The following is an 18,951-nucleotide window of genomic DNA, read 5'->3' as shown; positions in this document are numbered from 1 at the left end:
ATTGAGGACCCCCATCACTCAGGACATGCCCTCTTCTCATTGCTACCATCAGGAAGGAGGTACAGGAGCCTGAAGGACAGGAACAGCTTCTTCCCCTCTGCCAGCTGATTTCTGAATGGACATCAAACCCATGAACATAACGTCACTACTTCCCTTTTGTTATTACTGGGGGTTTTTTTGCAGTCTATTATTATGCATTGCATTGTACCTCTACTGCAAAGTTGACAAATTTCACAAATTATGCTGTTGATATTTAACCCTATTCTGACTCTGGGGAACTGACTGCTCTGTAATGGTTTTACCCAGAATTTTGAACAAAAATATACTCTTGAAGACTCCACAGCTCACGAAACACTTTTGCACCCGTAGATGTTTGGACAGTCCCTCTAGAATTTCCTCCCTTACTTCCCTGAGAAACCCAAGATGCATCCCACCTGGACCAGGTGATTGATCTGCTTTGAGGACAGTTATCCCTCCCAGTTTGTCCCTTTTATTAATTTTCAGCCAAAAGAAAATCTCAAGAATATTTTCCTTTGCTGAAACTCCCACATCTTCCTTACTGAAGACTGAAGTAAATTATTCATTTGGTACCTCAGCCATCTGCCTTTATGGGTAGATTTACACTCAGTGGCCACTTTACTAGGTACACCTGCTCGTTAATGCAAATATCTGATCAGCCAATCATGTGGCAGCAACTCAATGCACAAAAGCATGCAGACGTGGTCAAAGAGGTTCAGCTGTTATTCGGAATGGGGGAAGAAATGTGATCTAAGTGACTTCGACTGGAATGATTGTTGGTGCCAGACAGGGTGGTTTGAGTAACTCAGGAACTGTTTTATCATCTGGGGTTTTCGCTCAGAACTATCTCTAGAGTTTACAGAGAATGCTGTGGAAGAAGAGCAAAAAACCATAACCAATGTCAGCTCTGTGGGCAAAGATGCTTTGTTAATGAGGGGGTGGGGTCAGAGGATAATGGCCAGACTGATTCAAGCTGACAGGAAGGTGACAGTAACTCAAATAACCACGCGTTGCAACAGTGGTGTGCCAAAGAACATTTCTGAACACGCATGTTGAACCTTAAAGTGGATAGGCCACAGCAGAAGACCATGAATAAACACAATGGCCACTTGATTAAGTATAGCAGATAGCTCATAAAGTGGCCACTGAGTGTGTTTTCTAGTCGTTGTACAGTCCCACCTCTCCTCTTTCAACATTTCAGCTCATATAATTGTAGAATATTTTTGGGATCTTGTTTAATTCTCTCCGCCTCTCATTTCCTCTTTTTACATCCACTCTGAGTGTTCTGTAATGAGGTTGGTCCACACAAATTTAGACACCATGGTATCTGTCATTTCTTCTTTTACCAGTTGCACTTTACTCTATCTTTTTGACACCCAGAGAGTTCTGGTTTTAATGTTTCTATACTTCTTCCATATGGGACTGTAGCTAAAACATCTCCACCACATAAAGGCGTCAACTGTTCAATTAAGAATTTACCTTTAATTGAGGGTTAAAGATTGGAGCGACTGGGCTTGTATACACTGGAATTTAGAAAGATGAGAGGGGATCTGATTGAAACATATAAAATTATTAAGGGATTAGACACGCTAGAGGCAGGAAACATGTTTCCGATGTTGGGGGAAGTCCAGAATCAGAGGCCACAGTTTAAGAATAAGGGGTAGGCCATTTAGAAATGAGTTCAAGAAAAACTTTTTCACCCAGGGAGTTGTGGATCTATGGAATGCTCTGCCTCAGAAGGCAGTGGAGGCCAATTATCTGGATGCTTTCAAGAAAGATAGAGCTCTTAAAGATAGCAGAGTCAAGGGATATGGAATGGGGTACTGATTATGGATGATCAGCCATGATCACATTGAATGGCAGTACTGGCTCAAAGGGCCGAATGGCCTACTCCTGCACCTATTGTCTATTGGTTAATTCAAATTTATCTGGGTCAAAATATAACTCCTTCCAATTGACTACAGTTACCTTTGAGTGACCCACATCTTTTTCCATAGTTATTCTGAAGCCCATTGAACATGATCGCTGTTTCCTATATGCTCCCCACTTCATTTCGTGGTTACTCTCCCAGAAATGTTTGTCAGTAAGACCAAAGGACTGATTGTGGACTTCAGAAAGGGCAAGACGAGGGAACACACACCAGTCCTCAAAGGGGTCAGATGTGGAAAGAGTGAGCAATTTCAAGTTCCTGGGAGTCAATATATCTGGCACAACGTATCAATGAAGCTACAGAAGGCATGACAACCCTAACCCTATATTTCATTGGGAGTTTGAGGAGATTTGGTATGTCACCAAAAAAACTCAAATATTTCTACAGATGTACCCTGAAGAGCATTCTGACTGGCTGCATCACCGTCTGGTACAGGGGGGCGGGGAGCTACTGCACAGTATCGAAATAAGTTTCAGAGAGGTGTACATTGAGTCAGCTCCATCATGGGCAATAGCCTCTGTAGTATCCAGAACATCTACAAGGAGCAATGCCTCAAAAAGGCAGCGTCCATCATTAAGGACCCCCATCACTCAGGGCATGTCTTGTTCTCATTACTACATCAGGAAGGAGGTACAGGAGCCTGAAGGCACACACCCAACAATTTAGGTACAGCTTCTTTCCTTCTGCCAACCAATTTTGAATGGACGTTGAACTCATGAACACTACCTCATAATTTTTATACTACTTAATTAACTGTTAAATCTATATTTACTGTAATTCAGTTTTTTTCCTATTATTGTCTTGCGTTGCTGCCGCAAAGACAACAAATTTCACAACAAATGCTAGTGATTTTAAAACCTGATTCTTATTTGGGATTCTGTTTTGGTCCAAAAACCCAACAAGAAAATTCTCTTGAACACACCAGAAATTCTACCTCACTTGCCCCCTTGTTATGTCTGTGACGGATAGCTGAAGTTCATTAATACTCTGACTTTTGCACATCTCTGCAGTTTTCTAAAGATTGAAGGTTAGCTTTATTTGTAAACTGAAGAATCGAAACACAGTGAAATGCACTGTTTTGACGTAACCATCAGCATAGTCTGAGAATTGTGCTGTGGGTGTCCAGCGCCAGCACAGCGTGCCCACAACTCACTAACCCTAACGCTTTGGAGTGTGGGAGGAAACTGGAGATCCAGAAGACAATCCGTGCGGTTGTGAAGGGAACCTACAAACTCCTTACAGACAGCGGCGGGATTTGAACCCTGATCGGTGACCGCTGGTGCTGTAAAGCGATCGCACTAAATGTTAAGCTACCGTGCCCCTGCGAACTCGATCATCTACTTCATTCTCAGCAGTTGGGAATTTCACCAGCCTGTTTCCTTTCAGTCTATTATTATTCCCTTCACTATTCACTCTGCCTCCAAGATTTGTGTCATTACAAATATAGAACAGAAACATCTCAGTATAATTGTTCCTCTATTGTTTCTCCATTCTAAACACACAGATTGAATCCTTGATTGCTCCAGGACATCCTCTCTCCAGCTCTACAGTATTCTCAAGTAATACCACTACGCCCACTTCTTCCTTCCCCACCGTTTGCTGAACAACGTGTATACAATAATATTTAGAAACCATGATGTTCTTTTTAGCCAGTTCTTTGTTATTGCGAGTGTTGTAACCTCATATGGTAAATTGCCTCTGCAACTTCCCAATCTTGTTTAATACAGCTCTTACTATTACAGTGCCTTCACTGTAAATAGATCTCCAATCTCCTTGCTCTATCAAAAAGCTTCCAATTTCTTGTTGCCCTCTTCTAATCCTATCTTCCTCTGTGTAGGCCCCTGCAAAATTAGCTTAAGCAACTCCCAATGCCCATCCTGTGAGGACATTGCATCTCCAAAGAGCTGGGCTAATCAGTCTGGCTTATGTCGGATCCATCAGTCTTCACTCTTTTTGATTGCTGTCTGCGCAATTTGCTGGGTTTGCTTTTTGTGCCAGGGGAAGGGGTTTGATGTCTTTCTTTGAGTGGGTTCCATGGTTTTCTTTGTTTCATGAAGGCATGTGGGGAAGACAAATCTCCAGGTTGTATACTGCATATATAATTTGATAATAGATATACTTGGACTCTTTGAAGCAGCCTGAGATCTGGTCCCAGTGTTCCAGAAATACAAATCACTCCCTCATGGACTAGCTCTCCCACTGCTGATAACCGTGTTAGCCTCTGGCTTTGAAGTCCCATTTCTTTCTCAATCCTCAAAGATTACATGCCAGATCTTAATTTTTTTTCTACCTATGGAGATTGTACTGATGTGGACATTCTTCATCTGGCAATTCTGCTGTGGTGGTTTGCATATTCTCAAGCACACTCTGATATGGAGCACAGATTAAAAACCACAAGAAACAGAAGTAGATTTGGGCCAACAGGCCCCCATTGTGTCTGCTCTGCCATGCCATTATGGCTGATTTATTATCCCTCTCAAACCCATTCTCCTGCCTTCTTCCCATAACCTCTGATGCCCTGACTAGTCAAGAACCAATAACTTCTGCTTTAAATAAACCTAATGACTTGGCCACTACAGCAGTCTGTGGCAATGAATTCTAGATTCGTCACCTTCTGGCCAAAGAAATTACTACACACCTCTGTTCTAAAAGGACATCCTTCTATTCTGAGGCTGTGCCATCTGGTTCTGGACACCCCCACTACAGGAAACATCCTCTCTATGTCCATTCTATCTAAGCTTTTCAATGTGCGATTGGTTTCAATGAGTTTCCACCCTCATACTTCTAAACTCCAATGAATACAGGCCCAGGGTCATCAAATACTCCTCATACATTAACCTTGTGATTCCTGGAATAATTCTTGTAAATTATCTAGCATTCTTCAATGAGTTGGCTTGATCCCTACTGATTATTTTTGTAGCTTGTTGTGAAATGGAGACGCATCCAGCTGGTGCCTCGATCACAATGTGAAACATTGCCCTTTAACCAAGGAAATTTTTGCTGCACAAAACTCATAAGGTATAGATCATCCATTGTGTAAATGAAAGGGCTCTGTTCTCACGGATGTCCTGTTAAAGAGGTGGATGATAGGTACTTTGTCAGTAAGGCTGTCAAAGGGTGGAAGGCAGGTGAATGGGGTTGAGAGGAATAACGTCAGCCATGATCAAACAGCGGAGGAGACTTTATATACCGAATGACTTAATTCTGCGCTAATTTCTCATGGTCTTATGGTTTAAGCCTCGCAGCAAACTTCTGCAAATGTCTTTTTTTTTCTTTTTGGCTGTGATCCTGATTGGGACATCATCCCCTTACATTATTGCAAAAATATTCTTCAAAGTTTTGCTGGGAGATTTTTTCCTTTTACATCCATCAGTGTTGAGAACAGGGCCATGGCTTAGTACCTAACCTAAAATGTGGCAGCTCCAACAGCCTCTGCAGTGGAACTTGAATCGAAGAGCGGCAGGGGATGGTGGGGTGGGGAAGTAGAGAATGAAACATGCCAAGTCTCAACCAACAATACTCTAGGACTAAATGCAAGATTTAGAGCAGGAGGCAAAAGCAAATGAGTTTGAAAATGTTGATAGCGGTCGTGCAATCAGAGATTGTGTCAATATTTGGATTGTTTTCCAGAGATAAATGGTTAAAGCAAAAAGAGAACAAAATATACATGAGAACTGATGGAGGTGTACAAGATAACTAAGAGGCACAGATCAAGTGGGTAGCCAAAGACTTTTTTTTCCCCTAGGGGTGGAAAAGGCTAATACTACAGGACATAATTTTAAGGTGATTGGTGGAAAGCATAGGAGAATATCAGAGGTAAGTTCTTTATACAGAGAGTGAAGAGGTAGTGGTAAAGCAGATAATTGGGGGCACTTAAGAAACTTAGACACATGGATGATAGAAAAATGGAGGGCTATGTAGGATGGAGGATTAGGTTCATCTGAGAGTTGGTTAAAAGGTCGGCACAACATTGTGGGCCGAAGAGCCTGTACTATGCTGTGGTGCTCTATGGATCCTACGAGCTGTGTGTGCATAATAAGACAAGGTAGCCCTGAGTACAAAATAACAAGGCTTTCAAAGAACATTCATTCATTACGTGCAATGTCATTATGACGTGAGCAATCACGGTCTGTCCATGACCATGATTGCTCTTGGCAAATTTTTCTACAGAAGCGGTTTGCCATTGCCTTCTTCTGGGCAGAGTCTTTACAAGATGGGTGATCCCAGCCGTTATCAATACTCTTCAGAGAATGTCTGCCTGGTGTCTGTGGTCGCATAACCAGGACTTATGATGTGCATCAGCTGCTCATACGACCATCCACCAGCAGCTCCCATGGCTTCATGTGACCCTGACAGGGGGTGGGGGAGGGGCAAAGCAGGTGCTACACCTTGCCCAAGGGTGACCTGCTGGCGAGTGGAGGGGAGCAGCGCCTTACACCTTTGTTGGTAGCAATGCATCTCCACCACAAGAACATTAATCAAAATAAAGTGACCACCTAAAAATAAGAGGTTTCAGGAGTTAATAGATGTTTGGTTAAGCAGTTGGACTTATAGGCCTCAGGTAGAAATATAAGCAAATTCCAGAGTTTAGGGTTTTACCAAACTAAGGTAAACTGCCCATGTGGATATCTTTGCTAGAAAGGATTATTGCTGCTTGCAGGTTTATGGGGGTATAGTATTGCACTTGTTTTTCCATCAAGGGGGAAGGAAAATGTGTTGTTATGTGTACACATTAAAGAACTTCAGTTCCCAGTGGACAATGCAAGGGGTTAACCTGGAATTGGAAACTACAATGGTGACCTGGTCATGCAGGCAAGAGTTGAGCAGCAGTTCAGTAATAAAATGCTCTAATGTAAACCCACGCCATGTTTGTCTCTATTAAGAAAAACCACAACATGTTTGAAAGACATGATGTATATGCGGTAATCTGAATTGTGAGGAATTCACAGAAGGTTCGACAGAGGGCATAGGAAGTTGCATATGGGGCATGACAAAGCCTGAAAGACCAGGAGATTAACTCTCAGGGTTTGGATGCTGGAAAGCAGTGCTGTTCAAAGAATACGAGGTGGACAGGTGTCCAGGACAGAACTGGCTTGGCTGAGTTTGTCTATGAAAGCTGTAGGTTGGGAAGCCATTCAAGATTGCGTCAAGAGTCAGTGGAATGTGAGCTTCAATAACAGATGGGCCGAGGCTGGACATGGAATGACATGCTGATGAAAGGTGGCAGACTTCCTGATGTACAATTAGGATGACAACTCATGTGCAAAATGAATGCTAAGCCTTGCTGGCCCAGTCAAACTGTGGAGAAGATGTTTCTTATAGTGGGGGAGTCCAGGACGAGAGGGTACAGCTTCAGAATATGAGAACCTCCCCTTTAGAACAGAGATGAGGAAGAATTTCATTGGCCAGGGGGTTGTGAATCTGTGGAATTCATTGCCACAGGCAGCTGTGGAGGTAAAGTCATTGAGTATATTTAAAGCAGAGGTTAATAGATTCTTGATTAGTCAGGGCTTCAAAAGGCTATGGGATAAAAACAGGAGAATGGGTTGAGAGGGATAATGATGGACTGGCTGAGCACACTTGATGGGCTGAATAACCCAATTCTGCTCCTGTGACTTATAGTCTTGAGGCTATTTCCTCATAATACTAAATTTAGGAGGCTGAGAGGCACAGGAATGACTATACCAACAGATCCCTCTTATCTAGTGACCGTTTAACCTATGGGCCGGTGCGTCTTTAGACTGTGTGAGGAGGTCGGGGCACCCGAGGAAGACCCACGCATTCCACAGGGAGAGCGTACAGGCTCATGTTAGAGGTGCGCCGGAATTGTACTCCCAACGAGCGAGCTGTGGTAGCATCGCGCTGGCTGCAATGCTACCGTGGCACCAAGGTGGAGGTTAATAGGTTCCTGAGTAGTCAGGGCATGAAGGGATACAGGGAGAAGGCACAGGAGATTGGGACTGAGAGGGAAAATGGACAGCAGACTCGATGGGCCAAATGGCCTAATTCTGCTCCTGTATCTTATGGCCTTATGTCACAAATACCACGCTGACTTAAGAGATATTTAACTATAAACAGGAGAAAGTACAGATGCTGGAAACCCAAAGCAACACACACAAAACACTGCAGGAACTCAGCAGGTCGGGCAGCATCTATGGAAATGAATGAACAGTTGATGTTTCGGACCAAGGCCCTGCTTCAGTACTGGAAAGGAAGGGGGATAGCTGGGTGGTGCTATTCCTTTGCTGTTGCTGAGTCTAATTTCTGGAGCTCACTCTTCAACAGAGCGCCTTCACTAACGCGGATATGCAGGATTTAAGCAGTTATCTTCTCCTCGAGTAATCAAAGGCAGCCAATAGAAGCCTACACTCCCCCCACCTTCCATCCACAGCTAGAGACGTGCATATTTATCTAAAATATCCTGTAATATAGGCCATTTGGCCTATCAAGTCAATGCATGTTCTCAGAGCAATATCCCGGGTATGAAGGAACAGCTAATCTTTGATATTACAGGTGCTGTCTATGTGGAGTTTGCAGGGGCTTCCTGTGACCACATGGGTTATCCCTGGCTGCTCGTGTTTTCTCTACATTGAAAAGACTTGGTGATAAGGTAGTTGCAAATTGCCCCGGGGCAAGAAAAACAAAAGGGAGCTGATCGGCACATGAAAGAGAATAGTATCGGGAATAGTCTTGCTATGCTGGCATAGACCCAATGGGTTGAATGATCCCCTTCTCTGCTATGTGTAAAACAAAGGAAGGCCTTTTTGCAGAGGGGAAATCTTGGGGCTGCTGATTGATTAGACGGTGGGGATGGGATTGATGTGGAACTGAAGAAAAGCTTTTCCAGTGCAGGTCTGAACTCACAGCCTAACAAGATTATGGGCCTTGCCACATTTAAAAAGGAGGCACTGAATACTCAAGACCATAATCTGTGAGGCAATGAGGCGAGAGTTGGGTAGTGTGATTAATTATAAGAGCTGAACGAACACAAGGGGCCAAATGGTTTTCTTCCACACTGTCTTTTTCTATGATTAAGATTGACGTTTACCCCGAGATACTGCTTCTCGTTCATACCTCCTCTGGGGTGCCACAGTAGCGTGGCGGTTAGTGTGATGCTATTAGAGCTCGGGGCATCAGAGTTCAGAGTTCAATTCCGATGCCGGCTGCAAGGAATCCGTACATCCTTCCCACGAAAGCGCGGGTTTCCTCCGGGTGCTCTGGTTTCCTCCCACATTCCAGAGACATACCAGTTAGTAGCTTAGCTGGTCATTGCAAATTGTCCTGTGATTAGGCTTGGGTTAAATAGGTGGGTTGCTGAGCAGCGTGGCTCGTTGGGCCAGAAGGGCTTGTTCCACGCTGTATCTTTAAATAGATATCGAGGGAAGGGGAGGGAAAGACAGCACAGGAATATGAACGGACACTGAGCACAGAGTGTGGAGAACAAAAAAAAACAAGGGATGGAGGAAAACAGGAAGTTGAAGAATTCCTTCTCTAAGCAATGCTCTGAGATGCCTTGGGTCATTGCTCTCTGTCACAGGCACCACTGTATTGTAGATTATAATTTGCTAAAAAGGAGGTGCTGGCAAAACAGTCACAGGCAGAATAAGGGAGAATTAGAAGAGCGGCAAAGAGGTCAGATAATGGTAATCTGAAAATGCTGGAAACGCTCTTCAGGTCAAACGGTATCAGCGGTGAGCAAGCAGAATCAGCATTTCATGAAATTTCCCAATGAAAGGTCATCAGCCTGGAATGTTATTTCTCCCTTTACAGATGGAATCAACCTGTAATTCCAACACTTTCTGATTTTGTTTTATATTTGGTTAGACACATTTCAGCCTTCTGGACCCAACAATGAATTCAACTACTCCAGGTAATCACTCTCTCCAGTCTTGTGACTCATTTCCAGGGCTCAGTGTTTCTTTCCCATCTTCTCTGCTGGCAATTTCAGATTCACTGCTCATATTCAGCACCATTTTTGTTATTCTAGTTATTCAACCATCTTCTAGATCAGGGGTACCCAACCCAGGGTCCACAGACCCATTGGTTAATGACGGGTACATCATTCACTGTCTCCTGATCACACAATCAATATAATCTCTTTCATTCGCCCCGTTCTTTTCTGCAAACTAACATTTTTTTTCTTTTGATTCCAAATTCTGATGAAAGGTTAAACCAAATAAATGCAAATCCTCTCGCCATATATACAGAGGAAGCATGGCAGCGCAGGGATTAGTGTAACGCTATTACAGTGCTCCTTCCAAGAGGAGCTTGTCGTTGGGTTTGGAGGCTTGCGTGCCTCAGTGAGTGGTTGACAATCTGTTGACAGTTTCTGTAACAATTGCCTGTTACCGGGCTGTATCCCCACAGAAAGTAAATAAATGTGTCTGTACACCCAACACTTTTGGCTTTTAATTCTAATTCTTTGCATCAACAGTATTTTGCTTTCACTTCCTCGTGCGCTGTAACTTGCTTTTGTAACATCACTGGAATGACAAAGCAACACACACCCACACAAAATGCTGGAGGAACTCAGCAGGCCAGGCAGCATCTATGGGAATGAATAAACAGTTGACGCTTCAGCCAAAATGCTTCTTCAGGTCTGAGAAGAAGTGGGGGAGATGCCAGAATAAAAAGGTGGGGGTGAGGGGAAAAAGGCTAGCTGGAAGGTGATAGGTGAAGGCAGGGTGGGTGGGAAAGGTAAAGGTCTGGAGAGGAAGGAATCTGATAGGAGAGGAGAGTGGACCATAGGAGAAAGGGGAGGGGGACCATAGAGAAGTGACAGGCAGGTGAGGAGAGCTAAAGGGCCAGAGTGGGGAATAAGACAAGAGGAGGGAGGGGAAGGATTTTTTTTTAAACCGGCAGGAGAAATCAACTCTCATGCCATCAGGTTTGGGGCTACCCAGACGGAGTACAAAGTCCTCCACCCCCAGGGTGACCTCATCTTGCACAAACGGTGGGATCATGGACTGACAGGTCGCAATGGAAATAGGAACCAGAATTTAAATACTTGGCCACCGGGAAGTTCCACTTTTAGCGGACGGAGTGCAGGTGCTCCACATTGAAATGTACCATGCGTTGATTGGGGGGGGGGGGGGGGCGGGGTGTGGGGGGAAGAAAAGGACTTGAATTTTTTTTAAACACCTTTTGAACACTTTCAAGACAAACCAAAACAACTTTAACTCAGTGGGGACTACTGAAGTTCAATCCATATGAGAACTTCATGATTAGGAGCTCTTCAGCATCTGGAATCTGGGTTAATTCCTCCCCCCCCCAAAAAAAAGGCAGCACTTTTCAGCAGAATCCTTTCAAATTACACCAGGAGAGTACAAAGCACATTTTTGGAATGTAATTTGAACCCACTATCTTCAGCCTCTCAGCTTCCCACCGGGTAATGGTCAATCTGAAGCATAATCATTACACAGCAACTCCACAATTTAATCTACATACAAACAGGATTCAGACACATCCCCTCCCTCCTGTTTCAAGTACCTCTGAAAAATCTCCTGCAGCGTCTCACGGGTGAATGCCCTCCCATCCTGGAAGACATTGTTGAGAGCATGTAGTGCGCACAGCTCCCTTCTCTGCTTCTCGTGGTAAATCAAAGTGGGCGGCTGTACTTCAGAGTCCAGTTTTAACTTGTCTCCTTTCCAGGGGACACAGCTCATTTTTCAGTTCGGTAAAGCGAACTGTCTGAAGGGTAGCCAAGCTTCAAGGAAAGGTACACCCCAACCTCAGTTCACATTCCAGGACCCTTATAGTCATGTTAAGACTTCTGAGCAGGTACACTGATTATCTTCACAATTCCACAGCACTCAGACAAAAGCTGAGACATTCAAAATCTCGTCATGGTGACTTCCTTGTTCTTAAAAAATATACTGCACGACTCCAATGAAGAAAGGTCATAAATTATAGAATCTTTTAAGGACACTTTCCTCCAACAAACAGAAAGCTTAAGACGGAAGTCAGTATTTTGTTCCCTGCAGGTTAGCCATTCCAATGTTGTATCTATAATCTCTCAATAAGGCTTTTGTTGCGAGAATATTCTTAGTTGCAGAGGGATCTGTCTTTCTTGTTGCATTCTTCTCAGATGTTTAGACCATCCCATTGGTCGACCTCGTAGCTTCTGTGCTTGTTCCTGTGGTTGACATGCCCAGGTACTTCAACAGGGTCTTCCAGATAGCCTCAACTCACCCTGGGACTCCACCTCCTCCACTGTAAAAACAACACTATGTTTCCCCTCTGCTCTTGGACCCAAACAGGGATCACTAACTGCAGATAATGTTCTGGAACTGCCCACTCCCCTGGCAATTACTCTTGGGATCTCCCTCCACATCAGACCACCACCCCCTCCCCTGGGAATCCGTCTCGGCACTCCCCTCTCCCCTGGTGATCACGCTGGGGACCCCTTGGGAATTGCTACCGGCCCTTCTCCTCCCTGGGAATCTCGCTATCGCTTGGGGATCAGTCACTCCGTGGACCCCACTCTCACCATAAATTAGGCGGTGGTGAACCCACGACACTCCCCTGGGAATCAACCGGGGCCCCCACTCTCCCCTGGGTTCGCTGGGGGAGGGCACCTCACTCTCCGCTGGGCAACAGTCACTCTTCCCTCAGGTTTCACTCCCCCACCCTCCTGTCCTTGGAATCACGATAGGACCCTGCTTTGTTCCGTGTACGGCCACACTGGGAACCCTCAGTCCTTAACCTTGGGACGCACAATAGGGTCCCTGCCGTTACCCTGCGCGTTAGAATCCACCAGTGTGTTCCTGGAGTCGCTCTGTGCCCTGGGATCCTCCTGCGCGCTGTCCGGGGCTACGGCAGCGGAGACTCCAGCCTCCCTCGCACAGCCGACCCCAGGCCGCCGGCCAGTCAGACCCACGCACCGACCTGCTGCTGCTGCTGCCGCCGCCGCCTCAGAAGGCAAGTCCGAGCCCCGCAGTCCGCCGAGCGCTACCCACACCAACAGCCCGAGACACCAGGCGCCGCGCCACCGCCGCCTGCGCACTACGTCAGCCCCACACACGGTCGCGGTGACGTCAGCCAGCTGGGGAAACATCGCGGCACCAATCGCGTCAACGTCATCTCGCCGACACCCAGAGTCCCGCCCCCACCTGGCTCTCTTTGGTAAGCTCCGGCCAACTAATGTATGCAAAACGCAGCAGAAAAGTAATAAACATTTTAGCTGCTATTTGAACAGCTGCCAGTGGCTTATAACAATACTGGTGTTGGGCTTCACTGACAACGACTTTCCTCTTAATGTAGCAACTTTCAAACACCAAAGCATCCCAAGGCATTTCACAGGAAAACTTGAGAGGACTGTGTTGTAGGATTGGAGGAGGGTGCACAAGTTGTAAAACTTTTTAAGATGTAAAAAGGGAGGGAGTTTAAAAATTGAGTATCTCTTAACCAGTAGCCAATTCAGGACAGCAAGCAGAGGGCCAATGGGAGATAAAGGCTTAAATTAGGAAGCAGGCAACTCAGAGATTGCTGGAGGAACTCATCACGCCAGGAAGCATCTGTGGAGGAAAAGTCAAAGTTTCAGGCTGTGGTTCTTAATTAAGATGCTTCTAACTACCTCAATTTTTTTTTAAAGCCGAACAATGGAATTCAGGGAACAAGAGAAAAACACAGACACAAACACAGATTCTGATGCTGGAAATCCTGAGTAACACACACATACAAAAAATGCTGGAGGAATTCAGCAGATCAGGCAGTACGTATGGAGCGGAGTAAACAGTCGACCTTCTGGGGTGAGACCCTTATTCATATAAAAACAAGTGAGGATTTCAGCAACAGATAAGCTGAGGAAAGAAGTGGACAGGTACAGTGATGAACTCAGATGGTCTTGGTGATGGAATAGAAATTGATAGGAGACAGAGGAATGGAGGGGCTACAGGGCCACAGTGCTCCTGATGCAGCCTCCCCTACATTGGAGGGACCCATTGTAAATTGGGGGGACCGCTTTGTTGAGCACCTCCACACCATCTGCCTCCAGCACGACTTCCCAGTGGCCAGACATTTTAAATCCTATTCTGATTCGCACTCTGACGTGTTGGTCCAAAAGGTGGAGGAGCAACACCTTATATTCCATCTGGGTAGCCTCCAACCTGATGGTACGCATATTGATTTCTCCTTCCAGTGAAGAAACTTCCCTCCCTTCCCTTCCTCTATCCCCCACTCTGAGCTTGCACTTCCTCTTATTACTTACCCTGAATCCCCTCCTCCTCTTCTTTCTCCTATGGTCCACACTCCTCTCCTATCACATTCTTTCCTCTCCAGCTCTTGCCCCATTACGCCCACTGGCTTCACCTATCACCTTCCAGCTAGCCTCTTTCCCCTCCCCTCACCTTTTTATTCAGACACCTTCCCCCCTTCCTCCTCAGTCCTGAAGAAGGGTCTCGGCCCAAAACACGAACTGTTTATTCATGTCCATAGATGCTGCCTGACCTGCTGAGTTCATCCAGCACTTTGTGTGAACAACGTTTATGTCTAGCAACGTTTATGAAGAGGAGAGTGAACCACACAATCAATTGACGTGGGTGCAAGGACATTTAGGCTTGTCAGTAGTTTAACAGGGACTGAACTGGTTGATCAGGAAGTGATTGTTATGAACAAGTTGGTCTCAGAGATGACAGGAGATGAGATGGCAGAGAAAGATACTTGTTTCATGCTGGAGGGGAACATTAGCCACACCCCCATAGGCTGTAGTGTGAGGGTAGAGAAATATAATGAGACTTTTATGAACGATTGTGTGTCTTGACGAAGGGCCTCAGCCCAAAATAGAACATAGAAATCTACAGCACATTACAGGCCCTTCGGCCCACAATGTTGTGCCAACCATGTAACCCACTCTAGAAGCTGCCTAGCATTTCCCTACCGGATAGACCTCTATTTTTCTAAGTTCCATGTACCTATCCAAGAATCTCTTAAAAGACCCTGTATCCACCTCTACCACCTTCACTGGCAGTACATTCCATGCACCCACCACTCTCTGTGTGAAAAATTTACCCCTGACATACCCCTTGTACCTACTTTCAAACACCTTAAAAGTATGCCCCCTCCCCCCATGCTAGTCATTTCAGCCCTGGGAAAAAAGCCTCTGCTTATCCACATGATCAATGCCTCTCGTCGTCTTACAGTATATAGCACTATCAGGTCATCTCTCATCCTCCGTCGCTCCAAGGAGAAAAGGCCAAGTTTCCTCAACCTATTCTCATAAGGCATGCTCTCCAATCCAGGCAACATCCTTGTAAATCTCCTTCGCACTCTTTCTATAGTATCCTCATCCTTCCTGTAGTGAGGTGACCAGAACTGAACACAAGTGGGGTCTAACCAAGGTCTAACCCACGCACCCCTCATACAAACTCCTCTCCCTCCTGCCATCTGGGAAAAGGCTCCGAAGCATTCGGGCTCTCACAACCAGACTGTGTAACAGTTTCTTCCCCTAAGTCATTAGACTCCCCAATTCCCAGAGTCCAGTCTGACACCAACTTACACACACACACACACACACACATGCACACTCACACACATACACACACTCAGCTGAACACCACTCCACTCCCTTTGCAATTTTTGCTCATTTCTTTCTCAATTCCTGCTAAAACATTGTTTACATTTACGTTATTTATTATTATATTGTAATTTGCCCTTTATTGTGCCTATTGTCTTGCTTATTAGTTATTGTACAGTACTATCTTGCACTGTTTTGTGCACTTTATGTAGTCCTGTGTAGGTCTGAAGTCTAATGTAGTTTTGTGTTGTTTCACATAGTCTAGTGTAGTTTTGTGTTGTTTCACATAGTCTAGTGTAGTTTTGTGTTGTTTCATGTAGCACCATGGTCCTGGAGGAACGTTGTTTCATTTTTACTGTGTACTGTACCAGCAGTTATGGTTGAAATGACAGTAAAAGTGACTTGACTTGACTTAACTTGACTCTTATATAACTGTAACATTACCTCACGACTCTTGAACTCAATCCCACAGTGATGAATGCCAACTCACCAATGTCGGCTCTTTATTCCTCTCCATAGATGCTGCCAGACCAGCTGAGCTCCTCCAGCATTTTGTGTGTGTTGCTCTGGATTTCCAGCATCGGCAGAATTGCTTGTGTTTATTTATTTAGCCAGCGGTCTAAGGAAGAAAAGCAACAGACTAAGTGGACCCAGTCCAGATAAGACAGAGAGAGAAAAGACATTGAATTGATTAACGAACTTCTTGGTTAAATTGGAAGGGGGAACACTTTTGGAATGTACGTGATGTAGGAGAAAGGCTGTGGTGTGAGGGTAGGGCAGTGGAACAGCAGAGGAATATAATGAAATTTCTATGAACTGGAGTTAGTTACTGTCTGTTATGCCACTGCCGTTTGGGCAGCAATGAAGGTCTTCCATCTCTGTTGGTCCTTGGCCAGTAAATGGCTGCACACAGATACAGGAGAATTCTTCATGCAAGACACACAAGATGCTGGAGGAACTCAGCAGGCCAGGCAGCGTCCATGGACAAGAGTAAACAGTCGATGTTTTGGGCCGAGACCCTTCCTCAGGACTTCCAACAGTGCGGTTTGTGCTTGGATTTCCGGCATCTGCATCATTTCTTATCTGTGAAGGATTCTTCATCACTGTTTCCATAACAATTTTTTTTTGACCAGTCAGGGTTGCGAGCCCTGAGCTAAACCCCTGAACCTGGAGGACTGGTGGACCACTCTCAGTCTGGCCTCTACTCTTTGACCTGCTTGGCGTGGGTGAGCCTACCAAGAGCCAAAGCATGAAGCCCTGACTCCAGCCTACATAGCTCTCTGGGTCATTGAGGCAGGCAAGCCTCCAAACCCTACGACAAGGATGCAAACCTCCTGGAGGTATGAACTGGAGTGGGAAACAGTTGTTGGTATAGGATGATTACTTTTGCCAGGAGGAACAATCCTGTAAGACTGGCCTACTCGAAGCCAGTGTGACATACACTTATTGGCCGCCTTTTTTAGCTACCTCCCGCATCTAATAAAGTGGTCACTGAGTCTATGTCGGAGGTCTTCTGCTGCTGTAGTCCTCCCACTTCAAGGCTTGATGTGTTGTGCATTCGGAGCAACGCACACAAAATGCGGCGTGTGCTGGGATGCCGAGGATCGAGGCTCAGGGTTCAAGTTGGACGTCCGGAAGTCGAGGTCGTTGTTTGGAGCTGAGTCCGCTGGGGAGGTCGAAGCATGATGTCTGTGAGCCCGAGTCTGAGTCTGCTGAAGGATGGAGGGTGGAGTCTGAAGAAGATGGCCTGCCCTGGGGTTAAGGGACTGTGTATGTGTGTCGATGGAGGGTGGAATGGGACTTGTTCTCCTACCATCGTTTTGTTGCTCGTGTTCCGTGTTGCTTGTTGCTCTGTGCTTGTGTGTTGATCTGTCAAACCATCGTGGGCATGCTACGTTGGCACCAGAATGTGTAGTGACACTTGCGGGCTGCCCCCTCCCCCAGCACAAATTTAGGTGTGTTGGTTGCATTCTAATGCATTTCATTGTATGTACATGTGATAAATAAACTTGAATCATGAACCTTGGAGCTTTTGGTGGGAAGCAGAGAGATGTTCACACTTGTAACTAATTGTTGCATCTTACAAAGCAAGTTGACATTGGAATTCAACCTATCCTAGCCCGGAAGTCACTTCTAGGAAGCTCCTCCCTCTCACACAATGGACCTTGGACACTGAGTGGACACTTTATTAGGTACCTCCTGTAATGTTTGTAGTCTTCTGCTGCTGTACCCCATCCACTTCAAGATTCGATATGTTGTGTGTTCAGAGATGCCTTTCTGTTGTAACACATGGCTACTTTAGTTACTGACGCCTTCAAAGAACATAGAACAGTACAGCACAGGAACAGACCCCAAACAAATGAGTAACCAAATGGCCAACTAAACTAATAACCTCTGCCTACACAACGTCTCTCCATTTTCTTCACATTCGTATGCCTGTCTAAATGTCTCTTCGAGGTATCCTCACCACATTCTACAGGGGTTGTATCGAGAGCATCCTGAGCAGCTGCATCACTGCCTGGTTCGGAAATTGCACCGTCTCGGATCGCAAGACCCTGCAGGGGATAATGAGGTCAGCTGAGAAGATCATCGGGGTCTCTCTTCCCGCCATCACGGACATTTACACTACACGCTGCATCCACAAAGCAAACAGCATTATGAAGGACCCCACGCACCCTTCATACAAACTCTCCTCCCTCCTGCCGTCTGGGAAAAGGCATCAAAGCGTTCAGGCCCTCACGACCAGACTATCTAACAGTTCCTTCTCCCAAGCCATCAGACTCCTCAATACCCAGATCCTGGACTGACACCAACTTACTGCCCTCTGCTGTGCCTATTGTCTTGTTTATTATTTATTGTAATGCCTGCACTGTTTTGTGCACTTTATGCAGTCCTGGGTAGTTCTGTAGTCTCGTGTAGTTTTTGTGTTGTTTTACATAGTTCAGTGTAGTTTGTGTATTGTTTCATGTAGCACCATGGTCCTGAAAAAACGTTGTCTCGTTTTTACTGTGTACTGTACCAGCAGTTATAGTCGACATGACAATAAAAAGTGACTTGACTTGACTTGATTTGTTTTGACAATCTGCCTCAACTTCAACTCCAGGAAGTCCATTCCATGCTCCTACTAATCTCTGGGTAAAAATCTTGCCCCTCACATCTCCTTTAAAGTTACCCTCTCACACTTTAAATACATTCCCTCTGGTAGGAGGCACTTCAACCCTGGGAAATCGATACTACCTGCTCTATCTATGCCTCTCTCAATGGAGCCTCACGTCCATCTGAGAGAACAAAGGGGAGAGTTCAAAAGTACAAAGTTAAAAGTAAGTTTATTATTAAAGTACATATATGTCATCATATACATCCCTGAGATTCATTTTCCTGTGGGCAAACTCAGCAAATCTATAGAACAGTAACTGTAACAGGATCAATGAATGATCAACCAGAGTGCAGAAGTCAACAAACTGTGCAAATGCAAATATAAATAAATAGC

The 18,951-nt window shown here is 45.3% G+C and overlaps 1 protein-coding gene across 2 annotated transcripts in view; it reads right to left on the bottom strand.

Annotated features, from left to right (window-relative positions):
* josd1 (Josephin domain containing 1) overlaps positions 1-12,944 on the bottom strand; it is a 37,310-nt gene extending 24,366 nt beyond the window's left edge. The window contains exons 1-2 of one of the 2 annotated variants that reach the window (XM_073033622.1): positions 12,686-12,944; positions 11,438-12,160 (exon numbers count right to left, since the gene is read on the bottom strand). In XM_073033622.1, coding sequence (XP_072889723.1) covers positions 11,438-11,613 — 176 coding nt within the window. In that variant the 5' untranslated portion in view covers positions 11,614-12,160; positions 12,686-12,944. Of the gene's footprint in view, positions 1-11,437 lie in introns of both variants that reach the window. The other variant, XM_073033621.1, reaches the window with a different exon arrangement.
* Positions 12,945-18,951: the final 6,007 nt, after the last annotated feature.

Source organism: Hemitrygon akajei, chromosome 31 (assembly GCF_048418815.1).
Source record: "Hemitrygon akajei chromosome 31, sHemAka1.3, whole genome shotgun sequence".
Classification (NCBI taxonomy): domain Eukaryota; kingdom Metazoa; phylum Chordata; class Chondrichthyes; order Myliobatiformes; family Dasyatidae; genus Hemitrygon; species Hemitrygon akajei.
The sequence above is the reverse complement of the archived record's forward strand: the minus strand, read 5'-3'. Positions and strand labels throughout refer to the sequence as shown.